A 22273-nucleotide genomic window follows, 5' to 3' on the forward strand; every position below is an offset into this window, starting at 1 on the left:
ACAATCAAACAATTAATAAAAATTCGGTGTATCAATAATATTCCCAAATTATATAATGAATTCCGAAATTAAAATAATCCCATAATGAATGAAAATTTAGCACTACTGAAAAGTCAAAACGAATGAAAGAACAATAATTTTTAATTAAACTTCAGAAAAAAATATGGTAATTCCGGAATATTACATAGTTGAACAAATAATTGATAATACCATGTTTATGTAAATAACATTGATATTTAAACAATATTTCATACAAGAATGTGAACTCAATCGAAAAAAATGATTGTTTATTTTTGGAAAAAAACCCCACCTATACGGGGAATAAGAATCGTGCACGTGGGGCGCAAAAATCTGCGGTTCCGCGCTACGACTCCGCGTACACGCGTCTCGTGTCTCAATTTGTACTGTCCGGATGTCGCGGTACCTCTGAGCTTTCCTTGTTACAGTAAGCGAGTATCTTATCCGAACGCGTGTAGTCAGACCTAACTGAGGCGGCAAGTCACAATTACTGACCCTGATAAAAGATGGTGACTTATATGACGATGATGTCACTCTCCGCTATTCGTGTGGGAGAGGGCGTGGATTCGATTTCCCACAGAGGCATTTGAATTTTCTTCCCTGAATTTTCATCTTCACATCAGCCAGTTCTTAAAACGTTGGTAGGAAGAGCGGAGATTGACATCAACTAAGTAGAGTATGTTTGATTTTAATTGTTATTCAAAGATTTTGCTACGTCAATCTGAAAACCAACATCACTCGGTAATTTTTTTGATTCCAGATCTGGGAAGTATTTTGTGGGATGAGCCAAATTCACGTCAAAATTTTTTTTTTCTATGGCGTCTGTGATTAGAAAAAAAAAACCCATAGCTTCAGTTAATCATTTTTATTTACCCGTTTATGTGACACAAAAGGTGAGTCGAAAAGAACTCATTCATTTCAAAAGCTTCAACGGATGATTTTTTTTTCCCCGTGTGAAAGGTGGTAATACAGTGAAGTAATGAATTTATTTAAAACGTGATGCTTAATTTCCGAAAACGAGATTTCCACGTAATTTTCGAGAAATCCGGGGTAAGAAATATCACGCGAAGATGTTTTATTAAATCGAATTTCACAATAGAAATCATTCTATAAATTAGAAAATACTTGAGTCTGAAAGTTTAAAAGATTAACGCAAATCATTGTATTCGAAAAAGTATGCAAATTGCTCTTTTTTTTTTTTGCCTCTCTATCCAATTTGTCAATTCAGCTGAGAATAAATAAATTGTACAAGGTTTGCAAATACAGCTGATTTCATATAGATTTTTGAACAATTTCCAACAGCCGCAAATTCGAACTTTTATGGTATAATCACGTCAATATAAACACCATCCAGGTTGGTAAATGTCATTGGTTATAGCAATGAAATGATACTTACCCTCACCCTCCATAATATCAACACTTGTTACGTACTTTGCAATTATGTACATATTGACATAAGTAGAATCCAGCCAGGACGATATCGCTATTATAATAAACGAGACGGAAATGCGCCATACGTGGTTTCATAGTGAATAAGGCTACCAAGCTGAGCAAACACGTCTACTATTTTTATAAGAACTATATTATTAGTATCTCGTAGGAATTTTATGCACGGCACAGACCAGCCAGGATGCTTGACGTACGTCGCCTACACTCAACAATCGGCGAGAAATCAACGACAATGAGGACGATGATTGTCTTATTAGCCGTCATCGCGTCTATCGGATGTGCTCTCGCTGAAGGTCAGTGTCCGTCGCAAAATTCTTCCCTCAGCTCGAGCATCAACGATTTCGGATTCGATCTCGGGCGACAGCTGATACCGGGCCACGGAAACTTTTTCATTTCTCCATTCAGTATATACGCTGCAATGGCAATGCTTTACGACGGTACCGCGGGATCTTCCTCATCACAGATCTCGAAAGGTATGAGGCTCTCCGATCACGAGCTGTCGAACGAAGACCTGAAAAGTTCTTTCCGGGACATGCTGGACTCATACCTCGAGCAGAACAAGGACTACAACCTTACGGTAGCTGACGGAATATTCATTCAAGATCAATATCCCGTGAAACCCTCATTCGTCGATGACATGAAGCGTTATTATCAAGCTCTAGTCAAAACATTAGATTTCGCAAACAACGGTGGTGCAGCAAAGGACGACATCAACAGCTGGGTTGCCGAAATTACCCGTGGTATGATCAAGGATTTGTTTCCGCAGCCTATAGATCCCCTAACGATGTTGATCCTCGTCAATGCCATCTATTTCAAGGGAACGTGGAAGACAACATTTAACAAAGATTCCACTTACGATGGCACTTTCTACAATACGAACAACGACAACGGTCAGAAGAAGGTGAGTTATAATTTCGTGTTTGTCTTATTTCGTAAAGCTGTTGGCATAATCAAGATGAGATTAAGGCATTAATTTGAAATAAAAAAGGAAGAAAAAAACTTTTCATGCATAATATGCTAGGCGAGGTTATGCAGAGCATTCTAATTAGACGGATCGATTTCAGAATTTGTACAGATGCTATTCAAAGGATGCACTCAACGATTCTGCAATAGAAATTGTTATAAAATCACCCTATAGATGGCTAGTATTTTCAATTTTATACCCCGCTATACTGGGATTTTATTTCTCGAAGAATTATTACTCAAAGGCGACTATACGGCTGTATGCGACACTGGTGGGCGCAAGGAAAGCCGCTAGTGATGGGTTTTTTAATCGATAACAAAAGGGGAAAAAATCAATTGTTTTTCTCCAATAAAATTCAAAATATATATCTACAGGGTTGTCTCACAAATTTGTAAACAGTTTAAAAATTCATAGAAATTGAAGGAATTTGTATATTTGAATCCGGCTTGCAAAAATGTTATTGTTACGGAGGGGGAATTTTTTGTTTTGTACAACAAAAACAAATTGTTAAATTTTTTGTCGATAGAGAAAGCGTGACCCATAGGTTATAAGAGTCAGCCCCTGGAAGGTATGTGTGCTTGACTGCAATGGCGTCTTAATGGAGTATGCACTCAACACACAGAGTCAAAAATAGTGGGGTTTGGCAAACCATTAAAGATTCCCATTCTGAATTATCTTTTTATTTATTTCACATTTGATTTTATTCCCTTACAATTCAGCTCAGTAATGCAAAAGCTTCCGTAAAAACGCAAAAAAGGTCTAAAAAGCGAGTCTAAAAAAAATATTTAAACAGCTACGGATTCGAATATTGGTTAGAGCTGCAAAATGATGTGAATTGGCCAACGTATTTCGGGGGTGGGGGGGTCCAGATTGTGAAAGATTGTCTCTCATTTATAAGCTTCTGTAAATGAATTTCATTTCTTGCGTTAACTCATCTCTGAATTAGGTCATACGCTTAAACTGCATTCTCGAGATACGCCATATAGTTCAAGACGAATCTCATTGAATCACACGGTGTACGTAGCTTTTAATGTTTCTCTCATGTAAATTTTGATTCCACTTATCTTCAGGTCAAACTTATGAAGCTTGAGAAGCAGAAATTTCTTTATCACGACGACACAAGCACTGGATACAAGTTCCTCGAGATGCCGTACAAAGGCGAAGACATCAGCATGTTGTTGGCATTGCCGAAGGATCGCAATCACTACCCCGATCTGGAAATGACTTCAGGGATAGTCTGCAGGATCCGTGATAGCCTGCGGAAGACACAAGTGAAACGAATTGTCATACCCAAGTTCAAATTCGAATACGAAAAAGAGCTACAAGAGGGCCTGGAAAGACTTGGGATAAAGGATATCTTCGATACTGGATCAGCCAACTTGAGCGGAATAAGTGATGACGACAGACTCCACGTATCTTCGATTTTCCACAAGGCTGTGATAGACGTTAATGAAGAAGGCAGCGAAGCAGCTGCAGCCACTAAAGTGACCATTACAACTCGTACGATGGTCATCCCTCGTCACCCCGAAATCGAGTTCGTCGCTGACCATCCATTCCTCTTCTACATCATAGACAAACGGAACGGGATCGTTATTTTCTCGGGAAGACTCGATAATCCGTGATGAACATGGATATCATGCAATCATAACAACAACCCCTTATAGCTAAAAATGTTATTTTTTAACGAAGAAACTCATTGAGAAATAGTCATAAAAATTGGGTTGCCATTTTTCAAAAATAAAAACACGGAAATCATATTTCTCAGAGAGCTTTTAACTTGAAATGCACAGTAAAATCTGTCTTTAACGGAATCGCAAGGAATCGCGATTTTTTCCGTTGAACACAGGTTTCCGCTTAATAAAGTGTTAGCGAATACCACCTGCTCTTTAGATGTAGGTGCGTAGCAGAAAGACACCTGCCATGTAGCGGTACTATCATTTTAGTATCATTCGATGTCGAAGTGTGAGACCGGACGCATGCAAGAAAATGCGCTCCCGATGGGTCTCTGATGTATCATATAATTTAATCATTTAATTAAATCTCTCATATTAACGATGCTGTCTCTCCATCAAGAAACGTCTCATTCGTTTAGTCTATAATTCAGAAGTGGGATAGATATAGACATAGACAAAGACATAGATATATAGTGATAACGATGATGCTATGCATATCCCACGTGCGTTGATGTTTATGAACTAGAGCCCATAATCGGCAGCTTGCGAAGTTTGTCTTCTCGACGACGAAACAAAAAAAAAAAGTTTCTTCTTTTCTACTGATGATTGCCGATGACGTCCGCTGGTTGCTGTTTCCGATGTCACCCGAGGATATCCGAAGTCTACCGAGGATTGCCGAAGTATACTAATCGCTGTTGAGGTTAAAGATTCCGTGGATCTCCGATGTTACCGAAGATATCGATGTCTCCCGACTATTGCCGATGTCACCCGAGGATTCCCGAAGTAGTCTAATGGCTGTTGAGGTTAAAGATTCAGCGATATTTCCGATGTTCCAGTGATTCTCCTATCCTTGCTGGTGAAAATATGATGATGACTGATGTTGTGATGATTTAGTGCGCGATATTAGTATATGCAGTGCGAGATATTAGTGCGTGTATGATGTATATTATTCTGCGACGTTTCCGATGTGTCGAGGTGTTGTGATGGTGAGAGTGCGCGAGTGTGATGTTTAAAATTTTGCGCAAACTTTGATTGATCCACAGTGAATTTATTTCACACATTATTATATGGTTCCACGTTTGACGATGCGAGGGTTATATTAGCGCGCAAGTGCGATGTACAAGATTTTGCGCGAGTTTCGATTAATTTTCAGTGAATTCATTTTTTTTTATTCATTTCTTTTCGTGTATATGCAGTGAAGTGATTTATTTTTTTATTGTTGCCATGTAGTGGTGAGTTGAACTATTTTCGTTTCATGATCAGAGTCAATTTAATGCTATATTCCGTATCATTATTTAGCAATAATACCATAGCACTGGTCATTTTCTTTTCTTTTATTATTATTATTTTCTTTTAATATTGCAAGATGTCATTCTTAGCGAAAGCGAGAAAAGGTGACTTGAAAATTCTCGCCGAGGAGCTTGGGGAAACAGTTGATCCCGATTTTAAAGTTGCTGATTTAAAACTATTAATTCTAAACTCGAAGAATTATGAGGAAGAATTTGTTAGGGTCCTTGTCGATACCGTTATAGAAACTAGAATACAACGAGAGATTGATGAGCGCGAGGAAAGGAAGCGTCAAAATGACATGGAGATGAGAAAGCGTCAGGATGAAATGGAGATGAGAAAGCGTCAGGATGAAATGGAGATGAGAAAGCGTCAGGATGAAATGGAAATGAAAAGGATGGAATTGGAATTGGAAAAGAAACGGTTAGAACTGTCTCTAAGTTCAATTGGTGGGGGTCTAGCGAGGGAAAATGATAGTTCATTTAAAGTAGATCTTCATAAATTGATCCCAAAATTTGATATGAAGAATGATATTAGCTTATTTATGACCTCTTTTGAGCGTCAAGCTAAGATCATGTCCATCCCGAAAGAACATTGGGTTACGCATCTCATTAGTGTATTACCATCAGAAATTGTTGCTCTCATTGCCAGAGAACCTGAGCAGGAAGCTGCTGAATATGACTATGTTAAGAAACTTCTGTTGAGACGATTCAAATTGTGCCCTGAACAATTCCGTCAGCTTTTCAATAACCACAAGAAAAGTTCGGAAATTACGTGGAAGGACTTTGGTTTCGAATTGAGAAATTATTTCGAGGAATGGATAAGCGGATTGGGAATAAAAGATTTCGAGGGGCTAAAAGAACTTATCGTGACCGATCAACTAAAACGTAGTGTGAATACAGATGTTCGTAATCATTTCATTGATGAATGGTCAAAAATCACAACCGTGGTAAAGTTGACAGAAATGCTTGATGAATATGAAAGTGTGGTCATGAGCACTTGTAAAAAAGTGTATAATAATGAATATTCAAAAGGCTCTAGACCGCCAACTCAAAACTTGACTCGAGAAAAATTTAACAAAAACAAACCACAGAAAGAAGATTATCATTGGCGAAAGGACATTGATACTGGTAAACCTGCAGACCATAATGCGTGTTATAACTGTTACCAGAAGGGACATTTTTCCAGAGATTGTCCTAAACCAAAAAGGGTGAAGTTCTGTACATCTTGTAAAAAAGAGGGTCATGGTACTAAAGATTGTTCAACAAAACCAAAAAATCTTCTGGTGAACACAGCTATGTTCATGCCGAAAGTAAACATTCCTTCTCACAACAAAACTGTTCGAATCAATGAGGTAGAAACTGAAGCTGTTGTAGATACAGGTGCTGACATATCTATGATGAAACAAAATTTTGCTCAAAGGGTAAACGCCGACGTTCGTAATGAGGTTATTTCTCCTATTAGAGGTATTGGTGGTCTTAGTAAACCTCTAGGAATTACAGAAGTGAATGTCGCCATAGATAATGTAGTAATGAGAAGTATTACATTCTATATAGTAAAAGACGATACTTTTGAGGGACCAAATGTACTCATTGGTAATAATGTTATCGATTCACCGGAATTAATCTTGATACGGAAAGAAGGAAAGTCACAGTTCCTTAATATCGATGAGTTTGATAGATTGTGTAAAATTCAGGTCGAGGAGGTATGCCAAATACCAATAGAGAAAAATAGAGGTATTTTGCGTGGATTCTGGCATGATGAGAATAGCGAGCCTGATTCCAGTGTTGATGTTTCTGATGTTATGGTTGCAAAAGCAATCACAAGCAATAGGCAACCTATTATTTGTGAAGAAATTAAAGTCGGCGATGTCATAAAGGAACAAGAAAAAAATAGGCTGTGCGAATTACTTAATGATTATCGTTCATGTTTTGCGAAAGAACCTGACGAAATCGGATGCATCAATACAGCTGTGATGCACATAAATGAAATTCCAGGAAGCAAACCGGTAGCACGATCTCCATACCGTGCTTCACATTATGAAAGACAAATACTGCGAAAAATTACAACTGAAATGAAAGATCAAGGAATTATACGAGATAGTATATCGGAGTACAGTAGTCCAGTACTACTTGTTCCCAAAAAGACTGGTGAATACAGAATGGTGATTGATTACAGGCAGTTAAATGCTCAAACCGTGAAAGATAAATTTCCCCTTCCATGTCTTGATGATTTGCTTGACCGTCTTTCAGGATTTAGCATGTTTTGCATTCTCGATGCATGTCAAGGATTCAACCAGATCCCAATGGATGATGAATCATCACGTAAAGCTGCGTTTACAACACCTGATGGGCATTTCGAGCCAACTCGTTTATTTTTTGGAATAGCAAATGGGCCTCCAGTTTTTCAGCGTGCGATGTCTGTTGCTTTGGGTGATCTATTGTGGAACACTGTAACATGTTTTGTTGATGATATATTTTTTGGCGCATATGATTTCGATGACATGATGGTAAAATTGAAAAAGGTTCTGGAAAAACTGCAAACAGCTGGGGTGACATTGAAACTATCCAAATGTGAATTTTGTATGCCTGAAGTGGAATATCTTGGTTTCGTGGTAAACAGAGAGGGATTGAAGCCTGGGCCAAGGAAATTAGTTGCTATAGCTGAGTATCCAGTTCCCAAGACTAAAGAAGAACTACGACGATTTTTGGGTTTGACTGGTTTCTTTCGGCGCTTCATAGAACGTTATGCTATCATAGCATTTCCTCTTAACCGTTTACTTAGGAACAATCAGTTATTTGAATGGAATGATGAACAAAAAACTGCTTTTGCGATCTTGCGAGAAAAACTAGTGTCACAACCGGTGTTAAAGTTATTCGATCCTCGTGATAAAACAGAATTGCACACTGATGCAAGTGCGGTTGGATTAGCAGGTATGCTACTTCAACGGGACAATAGCAACAATCTAAGGCTGGTGTACTGTGTGAGTCGTAGAACTCATCCTAATGAAGAAAAGTACCACTCCAGTCGTCTTGAACTCATTGCTGTTGTATGGTCAATGACGCGACTTCGACCGTTACTACTTGGCTTGAAATTTACGCTTGTTACCGACTGTTCTGCTATCATATACTTGAACACTCAACGAAATATTAAGCCTCAAATTGCGAGATGGGCTGAACAACTTAGCGAATTTGATTATGAGGTGAAACATTGTCCTGGAAAGAATATGACGCACGTCGATGCTCTCAGTCGTTCACCTGTGGAAGAATGCGAAAATACATCGTATGACGGGATTCGTTCTAACGGTCCAAGCGAATTTAATGTAAATCCCAAGGCATTTTACATTTCCAACGAAAGAGATAGAGTTTCTCTTATTCAGTCTCAGGACAAAGAATTGCAGAAAATTATTTCCGTTCTCAAGAAGCCAGTATCTAAACGTACTCATCATGATAAATCTACTATTGATAACTATGAGTTGAATGAAGGTATACTTTATCGCATCGAAGAAATTAATTGCAAGCAACGAAAGTTGTTTGTGATGCCACGAACCATGAGAAAATACCTTGCTGTGAAATATCATGATTTTTCAGGTCATTATGGTGCAGAAAAAGTAGTACAGATGATCAGAGAACATTTTTGGTTTCCAAAAATGGTGAGCTACGTCAAACAACATGTGAGACAGTGTGTGGTCTGTGCATTTACAAAAGCACCGTCAGGAAAGAAACAAGGGAAATTGAACCCTATACTCCCAGGTAAAAGACCGTTTGAAATTATTCACATGGATTTCCTAGGACCATTGATATCCAGTTGTCATCGCAACAAAGAACTTTTGGTCATTATTGATAACTTCACGAAATTTGTTCGTTTACGACCGTGTCCTAATTGCTCCACGAAGAGTGTACTCAAGTACTTTGATGAATTCATCAGTGATTATGGAACTCCCCATCGTGTTATAACTGATCGAGGAACCTGCTTCACGTCAAAAGCATTTGAAGATTACTGTAAATTGCATGGAATCAGACATACACTTATCTGTAGTCAAAGGCCACAAGCAAATGGTCAAGTCGAGCGTATAAACAGAGTTCTTATACCTATGATAACCTCGTCTGTTAAAACTGAGTCGCATAGGGATTGGGATCGAGTATTGCCTGAAGTGCAAAGATCAATAAATTGGGCACCCAGTAAGTCCACAGGCAAGTCCCCTTTTGAACTTCTGCATGGGTACAAACCCGAAAGACCCGGTTACTTCCCACCGGAATTATTGCCAACGTCTTCCGAATATGAGTCACCAAACAAATTGCGTGATCAAGCTCGAGAAAATATTCTGGACTCAAAAGAGAAAATGAAAGAGATGTACGATGCTCATCACAGCGTTGCTTTTAAATATTCTGTTGGTGATGTGATAGTGGTACGACGGTTACCAGAGCAGACCGGAGTAAGCACCAAAACACAAGCAAAGTACCGAGGTCCAATGGTGGTTGCTGGAATACTGCCATCAGACACATATAAGATCACTGATTTTCGTCAAAGTGGTCAAGGGCGAGGAAGACGACAAAATTATACAACAACAGCCCATGCATCTCAGATGAAACTATTCCATCTTGTTGACGATGAAGATCAAGTTATTGACTCAGAGCTCAATGACGATGATGGTGAAGTGAAACAAATCAACGATAATCATGTATCAAATGCATGTACACCGAGAGAGGAATATTGCGATCCTGACAATGATTCAAACAGAGTGAACCGTACTAAAAGGGCGAGAAAATTGCCGTCGTATTTGAAAGACTATGAACTATAAGAGAACTGTCATTATTTTCTGACTTCAATTCATATTATGTGTGTTTGTTTATTTTAGTACTTTGTTATATTTTGGCATTTATATTGCGTATCGTGCTTTATAGTTTCCATAATTTAGTTTTGCAATTAGTGTATTTGTTGATATACTCCAGAAAAATTGTGCTGTGCAAAATAATGTATCTGTGAACGAGGACGTTCTTGTAGCAGGGTGGCCGAATGTTAGCGAATACCACCTGCTCTTTAGATGTAGGTGCGTAGCAGAAAGACACCTGCCATGTAGCGGTACTATCATTTTAGTATCATTCGATGTCGAAGTGTGAGACCGGACGCATGCAAGAAAATGCGCTCCCGATGGGTCTCTGATGTATCATATAATTTAATCATTTAATTAAATCTCTCATATTAACGATGCTGTCTCTCCATCAAGAAACGTCTCATTCGTTTAGTCTATAAAAGGTTCTATTGACATAATGGGTAAAATTATGTAACGATCTCGTATGCAATTGAAATAAAATAAAAACAAATTAATGATAAAGTAAATAATTTAAAAAAAAATAGATAATTTATAATATATAATCTAGGTAATATTGTGAGTAATATAAAATATCATATATTATTTTCTTTATACTTACTAAAAAAATGTCATTATTTATTAAAATTACATACGTATTGACTTTAACATTACAGTATACACAGTACATTGCATACATTAACTGTTCACATCAACGAATAGTAAACGAAAGATAAAGAAACAGTACTTTTTAAATGAAACTAGTTGTCAATAAGAGTTTTCCGTAGGCAGTTTCAGAACCTTTGCTGCCTGACTTTCAACGAACAGTTTTGCTTCAGAAATCATACTAATCATGACATAACCATGTCATTACGATGCAAAACAAAGTGCTGCAGTTCTTTCAAGGTTTCGACAGCGTCTCTGCATAAGACTTTCACCCCGCCCTGTTCTTCTTCCGAAATAACGACATTCGTCTCATGTGAATCCTCTTTTTTTTCTCTAAAATGTTCAATGCGAGTGCCAATAGCTGTCGTGTCAGACCCAGTTCGTAGACTGTCGGCAATGTTTATGTAACCTTCAGCACTGCTGTCAGGGAAGGAGCTTGCATGCAATTTTGTAAGTCTTGCATATCATTTGGAAATGCAACCCTTACACTGATTTCTCATGTAAGAGATGCCTGATTATCCACAAAAAAAAATTGTTACAGTTTCAGGAAGAAACTTTTCAACTACATATGGATGATTAATATCATAGCTAAAGTACAGAAACGGTTTTAGCTAATGTCGCGTTGGATGATGTAGAACCTAAGTTGGCAAGTAAAGATTGCATAAAAAAATTCTATATAACACCTTAAACATTTTGTATGATCCCTTGGTCGCGAAAACTTGGAAGTGTTTGTGTAAAATTTTCTGTTAAGAGCGTGCAATTTACTTTCCGTTTCCGCGTTAAATAGATTCCGCGTTTAATCCAGGTTCTTTAATATGTATTTTGGCCTTGAAATCACGGGACCAAGGTTTTTTCCCGTTAAGACAGGTTTTACTTTATATGGTACTAGCTATAATACCCGGCGCTGCCCGGGTTTTCTTCAATGAGGCATTTTTGGATCACGTGATATCTCCTCCCTTTTTCTTGAGGGACATACAAACCGTGTCCAAGTTAACCAATATGGCGACCTGCGCGATTCATGAAATAAACAAATCTAGATTTACACAGAAACGTAGAAATGAATATATATTTTTCCTTTTTTAAGGGGCGCTAGGTATTTCGTTACCCTCCCCCCCCCCCCCCTGAACTTCAAGTTATCCATCTGTCTGTGCCAGCTTCCAAAAATCCTTAGTTAAAGCTGTGGAATTTTTTCGATGCACTCTTCACGGGCTCATAACTAATTTTAAAATATCCTAACCGACATGAATTTATTCAAATAAATATCAAAAATACAATATGGAGACATTAATTTTCATACTTGAGAAGATATAAATGAAATCAATGATATTGCTCGAATATCCAACTCAAAAGTATAGGTTTGGCTAATTACTTCATAATTATCCTTTAATCTCCTGGGCTTCGTATATCTCTAAGCGAACTGAATATTTCAAAAAATCGAGAATTCAATACAATTTTTTAAATTATTGATGGGGCGGAAAATCCCACTAATTTCCGCATTTCTACAGTAAAATCGACTGATCGTTTAGCACTGATTTCTATGAGGATCACCCTTTTCCTGACTCTCAAAGCGATGCTGATGATGATTATGACGTCTATTCAAAAAGCCTCATTACTGAGAGTATATTGAAAATGTGGCAAACCATTATAAAGGCATAAACTGTTATACATATACTAACAGGATTAAAGAAGTGACAAACCGTTGTAAAGACATATACACGTCTGAAACGCATTGCTAGGGAACCACGGTAACCAAAGTAAACGTTCGGAAAGTGATTGTTGAAGCCCAAAAACCATTGTTGCCGGACAGTTTTTTGCCCATTTGGGGCATTTGCCCTGGACTGACGAAATTTTAAAGTAGCCTATCGTTCAAGTCGGGTCCCATTTGGTATATATGCAAAATTTGGCGACGATCGATCTAAAATTGTAGATTTGTATAGAGAACATACACACACACAGACACACAGAAAATCAATTTTATATATATAGAAGAAGATACGTGCATAATCACGCGCATCAATTTAGACAATTTAGTGCAACTGGAAATGCTCGGTCTTCAACAACTTGCTTAGTCTGAACAGACATTAGCGTGAAATATATGTATAAATATTATAAAACAGTGCTTCCCAACCTGTTCTTCGCGGAGCTGCTATGACACAGTATGCACAAGGGCTCCGCGGCAGCTCCAGGAAAATTAAACAAATCTGTAAATTCAGTAAATAAATTGAAGAAAAGGTTATAAAATTGATACTAAAAAGCGCACTGAGAATTAAATTGGAAACCGCTGGTATAAAAGATTTCAGCTTGTTTTTTTTTTACACGCTATTAGTTATTGTTAATTTGACCTTTCTCTGAAAAGTAAAACATAACATATATTTTTTAGGGACACAGGGAGATTTTTTTTAAGTACAGGGCACCTACCAACCCTACTTATATATGAAACAAATGTCCTTGATACCGAATATATACTCTGACGACGGATGAGCTTCCAAACCAGTGCTTCTTTAACCCCGATAAGTGACATTGACGAGATATCTCGCCTCCTTAAAAGCCTCTTATTTTAGCAGTAATAATCCCACATACCGGGGCATTAAGATGTGTTATAATAAGATATATTATTTCAGGGTCTCATTAAGGTATCCTAAAAATTTGGCTGTATTCAGAGTAGGGGAACTTCAATTATAATCACCCTGTATTTTATAAAGTTGATTTCTCAATCAAACACTGTTCCTATATATATATATATATATATGCCTTATCTTTTTTTAATTGTAAACAAATACACACACACATACACATTACACAAATACTGGACAATAACACACGAAAAGCAATACAAAAGAAAAAAAAAGACATACACATATACCGAATATACACTATGTGGCTCCAAGGGACACTAAGTCCTTCCAGGAATCCAAAAAGAAATTGTATTACATTTTTTCGCCGTCATTGTGAGCCGCCAAGTACGCAGTATAATTATAGAAAAAAACGAGAAATTTAAGACATGATGTATAACAGTTCAATGTAAAATGACAATCCATATTTAGTGAAATTTAAACAAGATGATGCGAGTATATATATATATATTCTGGGTACAACATTAATACGCATATAAATAAATAATTTTAAGCAGTAATATGAAAAAAAAATTGTTAATTATATATTTATCTAGCTTTTTTATGCGTGTGAACAAATTCAGAACATGTCATCATAATTTCTAATGCTTTCTGCATATATGTAAATTTCATATTTGTGTGGTTAGTATTATTCGCAGTTGGTTTTTTTAACTGAAATGAATTCATAAGTTTAGGAGCAGTAAATGAGAAACACTTTTGAAAGAGATGTTTTTTTGTTTTCGGCACTTCAAAATCACGTTTGAATCTCGCTGCTATTATTTTGCATCTGCTGAAAATCAAAAGAAAGCCACTTGTTTAATTACAAAAGGTATGACATTTTATTGGGGAGGGAAGGATTAGTGATTTCTACTGTGTCACTTCAGGAACTGATCAAATAGTAATGTGTGTGTTCTAGGGTTGAATGTATTTTTTCTACCATATTGTGGTATGTTAACATATATATATATATTTTTTTTCAAATGCAATTCATGTTTTTTCTCAAGAAATCAAGCGAAATAAATTACATTTTGAGATATGCACTTTTTTTTTTCCAATACTGGCCAACAATAAAAAAACATAGAGAACCCCTTATCTATAGTATTTCTTCGGTATTCCAAGTCTTGTATGAAGGCCATCAGAGAATTTATTCACCTCTGGGAGGTGGGGAAGAGATTGCTCTCAAGACAAGAATACAATACAAAAATATAAAAAGACTGCTAATACGAATTCGGGTATAAGCATTGTCTTGGTTGCTGTTTGTGACCAACGTGATGAAGCAATTAATAGTTGAGAATCTGCTCAACAGATGGTGCTCTAATATTCAATGTTTATAGTTTCAGATATTTTTCTTCTTCATAGTAATTGTGGTATTACGAAAATTCAATGATTGACATTTGAATTTAATATGAAGTATTACGTTCCTTATTAATATACGAACACGCTCTTGTTTTAACGTTTTAATGGCCAATGTTCCCATCGGTTTTTTACCGATTTTAAAAAAATATGTTTTTCTTACATGAAAGCACTTGATTTTTTTTCCCTGAATGCGTGAGAGATTCCAAACTTAATTTACAAGACAAAAATTTCATTCATTTCAGCACTTATGCCATGAATTCAGTTTTTTAAATCACCGATATTTAAGGAAGAATAAAATTTAATTTTTTTTTTAAATTTTAATGTTGTTTCTATGGAATGGGGAAGTCCAGAAAACATACAAGAAAATTTTTTTTTTCATGAATTTTATGATTGGTATCTCAACACTAAAGGACCAGGACAGGAAATTACAGAAAAATCAATTCAAATCTTAATTTGGCCGGTATATTTTATTTCAATAATACTTTAGGCGTTGCATAATATTTTATCACGTGTATATATCTATCTATCTATATATATATATAAAATTGATTTTCTGTGTGTCTGTGTGTGTGTGTGTGTGTATGTTCTCTATACAAATCTACAATTTTAGACCGATCGTCGCCAAATTTTGCATATATTCCAAATGGGACCCGACTTGAACGATAGGCTACTTTAAAATTTCGTCAGACCAGGGCAAATGCCCCAAATGGGCAAAAAACTGTCGGGCAACAATGGTTTTTGGGCCTCAACAATCACTTTCCGAACGTTTACTTTGGTTACCGTGGTTCCCTAGTGATGAGTTTCAGACGTGTTTATGTCTTTACAATGGTTTGTCACTTCTTTAATGCTGCCAGTTATGTATAATAGTTTATGCCTTTATAATGGTTTGCCGCATTTTCAATACTCCCAGTAATGAGGCTTTTTGAATGACGTCGTAATCATTATCAGCATCGCTTTGAGGGTCAGGAAAAGGATGATCCTCATAGAAATCAGTGTTAAAATTGCCGATTTTAATGTAGAAATGCGGAAATTTGGTGGGGGTTTCTGTCACATCAATAATTTTAAAAATTTTATTAAATACTCGATTTTGAAATATTGAGTTTCTGATCTTAGAGTTATACGAAGCCCAGGAGATTAAATATGAAGTAATTAGCCCCGGACCTACTTTCGAGTTGGATATTCGTGCAATAACATTGATTTCAACTTTTTATTTATGTCTTCTCAAGCATGAAAATTAAAGCCTCCGTATTGTCTTTTAATATTCAAGTGCATAAATTCATGGGGGTTAGGATATTTAAAATTAATTATGGGCCCGTAAAGTACATTGAAGAAATTCCATAGCTTTAACTAAGCATTTTTGGAAGCTGAAACAGGCAGAAGGATAACTTGAAGGTCAAAAGTGGGGGGGGATCGAAATACTTAGCACCCTTAGAAAAGGGGGAAAAAATATATATTCATTTCTACGTTTCTTTAAATCTAGATTTGTTTCTTTCATGAGTCGCGCTGGAAGTCGCCATATTGGTTAACTTAGACACGGTTTGCATGTCCCTCAAAAAAGGGGGAGATATCGCATGATCCAAAAAGCGGCATTGAAGAAAACCCCGGGCAACGCCGGGTATTATAGCTAGTTGTTTATAATTTTTATTAATTGCATTTTTAATTGGGTTGCTGTATTTTTGAAATCTATGACATCCATATTTTTAAGGGCATCTTTTTCTCAGCCACCTCGTTGGGCATTTTGCCTGTTGTGGCGTTGTATTTGTATTTGTATAAATGCTTGTGAGTTCGATTTCATCATTACATATGAATACCCTACTTTTTTCCGGTAATTTACCTAGCGTAGCTCAGGGTTATACAGTATGGGCTGTTTAAACTCTTTGAAGTCGTGCTTGTCACTTTTGCTCAGTGGGTGTGGTCTCGGAAGTACTTTGACCTTTGAAGACCAGACACAACCCGCTTCCCATCTCAGAGAGATATCGAAGCGTTCCCGAAGGATGGGTGTATCCGGAAAGTTTTATTATAAACAACAAAACATTGTCGCCTCGGACAATGGCAACAAAAAAATAATATATATGTAAAAATGATCGTCAATCTGAGATCATATAACAGATAATTAAAATCGAAACAACAAACGCCGATGGGCAATCAAAATCATAAGCAAGATTATACGATGATGGCATCATATGATGGCATTCTCATAAAGAATATAGTAATCGTCAGTTAATCGAATGATTGTCAATAATCTAAATCCAATGATTGTCAATAATCTAAATCCAATGATTGTCAATAATCTAAATCCAATGATTGTCAATAATGAATATAAAATTTCGAATCGCAGTGGATCAGCTAATCACAGTCATCCATGTTTTTTGTCTCAGAAGTACTGCATGACGTCACTGCTCAAACACTTTTTTTTAATCTGACAACATCGGCACACGAAACGTGCTGATTTTATACATTTTAGTGTTTTCAAGTGAGGGATCTCTCGTTCTTGGTGTTGTTTAAGTGTCAAAGGTTGGCACGTGTGGTATTTTCATAATCTTTCCGTAATCTTTAAGCTAAAAATTGATAAAACCACAAAAAATAAATGGTAAGTAATAATGTGTCTTCTGCTATTAGCAATCAAAATAATAACAAATATTTTATACTAGTATGTTTTTTACATTGTCTTCCTATGTTTTTATGTTGCAGTTGTATTGGTAATAACGAAATCCAAGGTTTCTAAAAGCCACACCTAATTCAAATGAAAGCAAAAAACCAATTACAAAAAATATTAGAAAATTGAAAAGATAATTGAAATTAAATGTCTCTCGAGTTGAATTTAAATCAACCCAATAAAGGTTGGCTAACGTAAGTCAACTGAAATGGATCCGAGCGATATATTCTCAGTGGAAGTTACTTCATAAGCAAATGCAAAATTTCCTATTTTAAATTTTTAAAATATTGAACTAGTCAGCCAATAAATATATAGGTACTAATGACAATAATTACGAAGATAATTTCGGAAATAATTCAGTATAATGGGCGGTGCAAACTACCGTAATTAACAATGTAGCAGAGAGGACTCACTCTGTTCTGCAGGGGAATGGCGTCACTCGTGACGTCACCTTGTACCGACTCCGGCGTGTCACGAAACAATTTTTGTCATACAGCCCTGGTACTAACAGACGAAAGCACGTGCTAAAAACTGAAAAAATATAAAGCCCGCACTGAACTCCTTTTTGCAAGAAATTCGAATAGATGAGCGGAAAATCGGATAAAATTAAAATTACTGTTACGGGGAGGGGGGGGGGGGCTTCCCCAGCGTCAAAGGTGAAGCCTACTGATCTAATGTAAATGCGTATATATGAATTGACATCATCATCATCATTCCCCCATCAATAATCATCATTGTGCCCCCCCACCAATGCTTTCACGTCTATCACCGCCTATGCCTCTTCCCCATATGTTAAATAAGTGTTTAGACTTCCCCGCCGCAATAGGCCTCCCTACGACTACATTATACTCTCGTGCCCCCCCTAATTCGGGAGCGAGGTCTTTCCCACTTATCGAATTGCTTTTTAATCAATAACTTTATTGTGAACAGAAATTTTAAAAGGTCAGACCACAGACTTGCCTCTTTTGTCATGTTGGGCTCCAGGTGAAATCATGTTCTGCAAGGCCCCGTACCAACTGGAGAGATGTGTAGCAGCTTATATTTATATACATTTTTACGTAAGACTTACTTTTCAAAATCAGAGTGACATATTTCATAATATACCCCCCTCCCCGTCCCCCTGGACATGATGCCGTCAGGCCATGTGTGGATGGGCCTAGTATCCAGCCAATTAAGCTCATAGGTTATATTCGAGCAAATACAACCCATGATCTTACTGGTTGAATTTTTCAAATTTTATAAAAGAATTTTTCTGTTTTAGAAAACTTTTATAGTGTAAGGCCGGAATTACACTATAAAAGTTTGATCAAACTTTATTTATAAAACTTGAAAAATGCAAGGAATAAACTGATTGGTTGTATTTGCTCGAATGTATCCGATCGGCTTGTTGGTTGTATTTTTCAAGTTTTATAAAAGCACTTTTACAGAAATTTTATATAGTGTAATCCCGGACTAATACCACCCTAAGGCCGGCATTGCACTATAAAAGTTTGATAAAAGTTGGTTTATAAAACTTGAAAAATGCAACTAATAGGCGGATTAGTTAAGTTTGCTCGAATGTAACAGCTAGCAATGCATATTGGTTACATTTTCCAATTTTTATAAATGAAATTTTATGAAACTTTTATAGTGTAACACCAGCTTAAAAGATGTGAAGCGGGGGCGTGTCCAGTAACTCAACGTTCAATGTTTCGACACTGCGGTTATTATCAGAAAATTACAATTTCTTGTAGGGTAATTTACGAAATACAATTTTTAAATGTAAATTTATTTCTTCCAACATAAAACGAGAGACAATAAGTCATTAACCCTTCGGATTAAGAAACCGATACCACATACTGTCTTAAGAAAACAAATATGTCCACGCATCGTGATACTAGTACCATATTTTACAATACATACAATGCGAGTTTTCTGCTGTGTCACTTTTCAGAACGCGAAAAATCGAGTAGCATATGAAGTACGTGCCGTGAACTTTCACTACTAGAAACGTATGTTTTTTTATTGTATATTCATGATGACATTCCATCATTCCAATGATCTCTTTTCTCGCTTACAGGAAATAGGAAGCTCTAAGAGATATGCATTATTGTCTTCTTTAAATAGACTAACTAAATGCCATGAGTCTGCGAGAGAGATGAACATCCGAGATGGATGTCGTTAGAGACTCGTTTTGAAGCTGAAAGCGTCAAACTTACTAAAGACCAGGAAATAATTGTAATTGATGTTACGCAATGCAGTTATACTGACCTTAATAAATTCCACCCTGTAACAGGGGCGCTCTAGGGCCGTACGAAGCACTGTTCTGGAGGGGCGACAAGTAGAAAGAGGGGAAACAAAATTAAGGGAAAATTATTTCTGTCCGTTCTAGGAGGGACGCCAAATCTGAGATAAAGGGGGTAATTATGTCTGTCCGTTCTAGAATGGGTGCCAAATCCGAAACAAGAGAGCGAAAAAAATTTTATTGACCAAAAATATTAGGGAAAATAATTTTTGCGAATTCTGGGAAAGGGGGTAGGGATAGATCTGAAGTTGAAGAGCAAAAATATATTTAAGAAAATGGTTTTTTTTCCCTTGAGAACTGTTGGGATGGCGATAAATTGAGAAAGCGGGTTGGGCAGGGTCCCCAAAAATTGGTCCCACACATGTAGAGATTTTATTTCGAACCGCCCCGGAAAGAAATGGATCGACAGAAATCCAAATGACCAAGCGAAATGTGATGGCCTAAACCCTAACACAGTCTTTACTGCAAGTATTTAAGCTTAAGGAATCCTTTGAGAGTCAATGTGAAAAAGTTTGATTTCAATCTGAAACCTCCACAATTGGTGTGCCGAGGACGTCTTAGAAAAAAAGGCGGATCCAATCATGACTCATCTAGGCCAGAAAAGCAGGAAATCCCTGTAAAGATATCCATCGTGGCCTTTCACCCCCCCCCCCCTATATCATACCTCAATGTCATGGAAAAACCAGAACCAATTCTAACGTTACGCTATCGTTGACGGCACGAAATATGAGACGTGAATTTACTGAGAGAAGATTACGTGAGATTTTGAAAACATAAAAGTTTTCAATATATTTATGACTTTTTATTTGTTTTACCCGAAATCTCAGTATTTAAATAAATTTATTTAAAAACTCAGACCTTCTCTAACAAAATTATTAAACGTGCTTCACACTAAACGAATCCTTGTTTTGTTTTTGCTTTGAACCTTTTTGAGGTTTTTAAAATTTCCCTGATCCGCATTATAACGCCAAAAAATGAAATCAGTAAACCCGCCAGAAATTGCCACTTGTTTTCAAAAATAATGGTTTTTTTTTCCGATCTCATGCAGTGATAAATGCTTTACCATTAAAACCAAGAATAATGATAATAAAAACAAGGAAGATAAATGCTCTTTCTCTTTTCTATCATTTTGTGGCACGCTGTATTTTCACTCTCAAAACTACTTCACCAAACACCAACTCTGGCCATATCGCTATATTGCAATTTACTGCCATTAGTGAGATGGGTTGGAAGTAAAGTCGCTGTCTATCGGTGGTCGCCTCGAGTTCGTTAGGGAAAATATTTTATCTATATCCTCTCTTGGGTTCGAACCCGGGACCCTTCACTCTCAAAACTGGTACAGGGTATCTTTTTGAACGCTTTCTGAGTATTTTTGAATTTTTTTTTTTAATAGTACCTCTATGGCAAACGGTTGATGTGATTGTCATAGAGGTCATAGTAGTGTCAGTGCAAATGAACTGACACCACTCCGACGTATGTAGCGCCAGTTGTGGTGGACGTATTCATTGAAACTTGGTATATACGTTATATTTAAACCATAGGAAAAAGACATCTGCAATACAAAAACTGCCACTTTCTCACCTGGTGGTGATAATATTGATGACAGTTCAATATAAAATTGTTCTACTTTTTTATTGAATCTTTCTTTTCCCTCATGGTTCATATATCCTTTATACCAAGTTTCATCAAAATACATCCATCAGAATAGGCACTACATACTTCTGCGTAGTGTCAGAAAGAGTAGGACGTCATAGTGTCGTCTGAGTAGGATGTCAGAAACAAGTTCTTTACCTGACGAGCTTGGAGAGACCACGGATAGATGGCGCTTTCATTTCCCACCCAACTCTACTACTTCAACAAAGACCAACTCTGGCCATATCGCTGCATTGCAATTTACTACCATTAATGAGATGGGTTGGAAACAAAGGCGCTGTCTATCGGTGGTCGCCTCAAGTTCGTTACGGAAAATATCTTAGATATATCCTCCCTGATTCGAACCCGAGACCGTCACAGCAACCTTCACGGTGGTAGACGAGCATCTTCCCTCCACGCCACGGGCGCAACAACACACCCAACTCTACTGGTTGGAAAGAAATTGCCGTATAGCGATATATGACCAGAGCTGGGTGTGCAATAAATTAATAGTTTATTTATAACCACCCTTTTTATATATATATATATATATATATATATATATTATATATATATCCAATATTTAAGCAGAATACGTTCCATCGAACTGTATAAGAGCTTTGCATTCTCTGTAAACTAATAATAATCAAAGAATATTCGAGTTATTTGCTGGGGATTCAATTTTGTAATATCTTTTATAATGTGTAGTTTCATAGACGGAAAAATCCATCCCAAGTATCATCTAGAAAATTTTATGGAACTAATCGGTAGAAGGCCGATCAGAAGGTCCCAATAAATCATGATCACTAATTAGTACATCCGATAGGCCTCAAACGATCTTTTCGTGAACGAAGGACTCGCATCAA

The 22273-nt window shown here is 36.8% G+C and overlaps 2 protein-coding genes across 2 annotated transcripts in view; both read left to right on the plus strand.

Annotated features, from left to right (window-relative positions):
* LOC149075949 (A disintegrin and metalloproteinase with thrombospondin motifs like) overlaps positions 1 to 22273 on the plus strand; it is a 200404-nt gene that overhangs the window by 71749 nt on the left and 106382 nt on the right. The gene's annotated exons all lie outside the window — the stretch shown is intronic.
* Positions 1482 to 4188, plus strand: LOC149075954 (serpin B6-like). The gene is made up of 2 exons (XM_089243473.1): positions 1482 to 2368; positions 3502 to 4188. Exons 1-2 carry the CDS (start codon positions 1649 to 1651, stop codon positions 4051 to 4053), a joined length of 1272 nt encoding a protein of 423 aa, XP_089099599.1. The 5' UTR covers positions 1482 to 1648; the 3' UTR covers positions 4054 to 4188.

Source organism: Pholcus phalangioides, unplaced genomic scaffold (assembly GCF_987345545.1).
Source record: "Pholcus phalangioides strain wild (caught in Gottingen) unplaced genomic scaffold, Ppha-v1.0 ptg000015l_1, whole genome shotgun sequence".
Lineage (NCBI taxonomy): Eukaryota > Metazoa > Arthropoda > Arachnida > Araneae > Pholcidae > Pholcus > Pholcus phalangioides.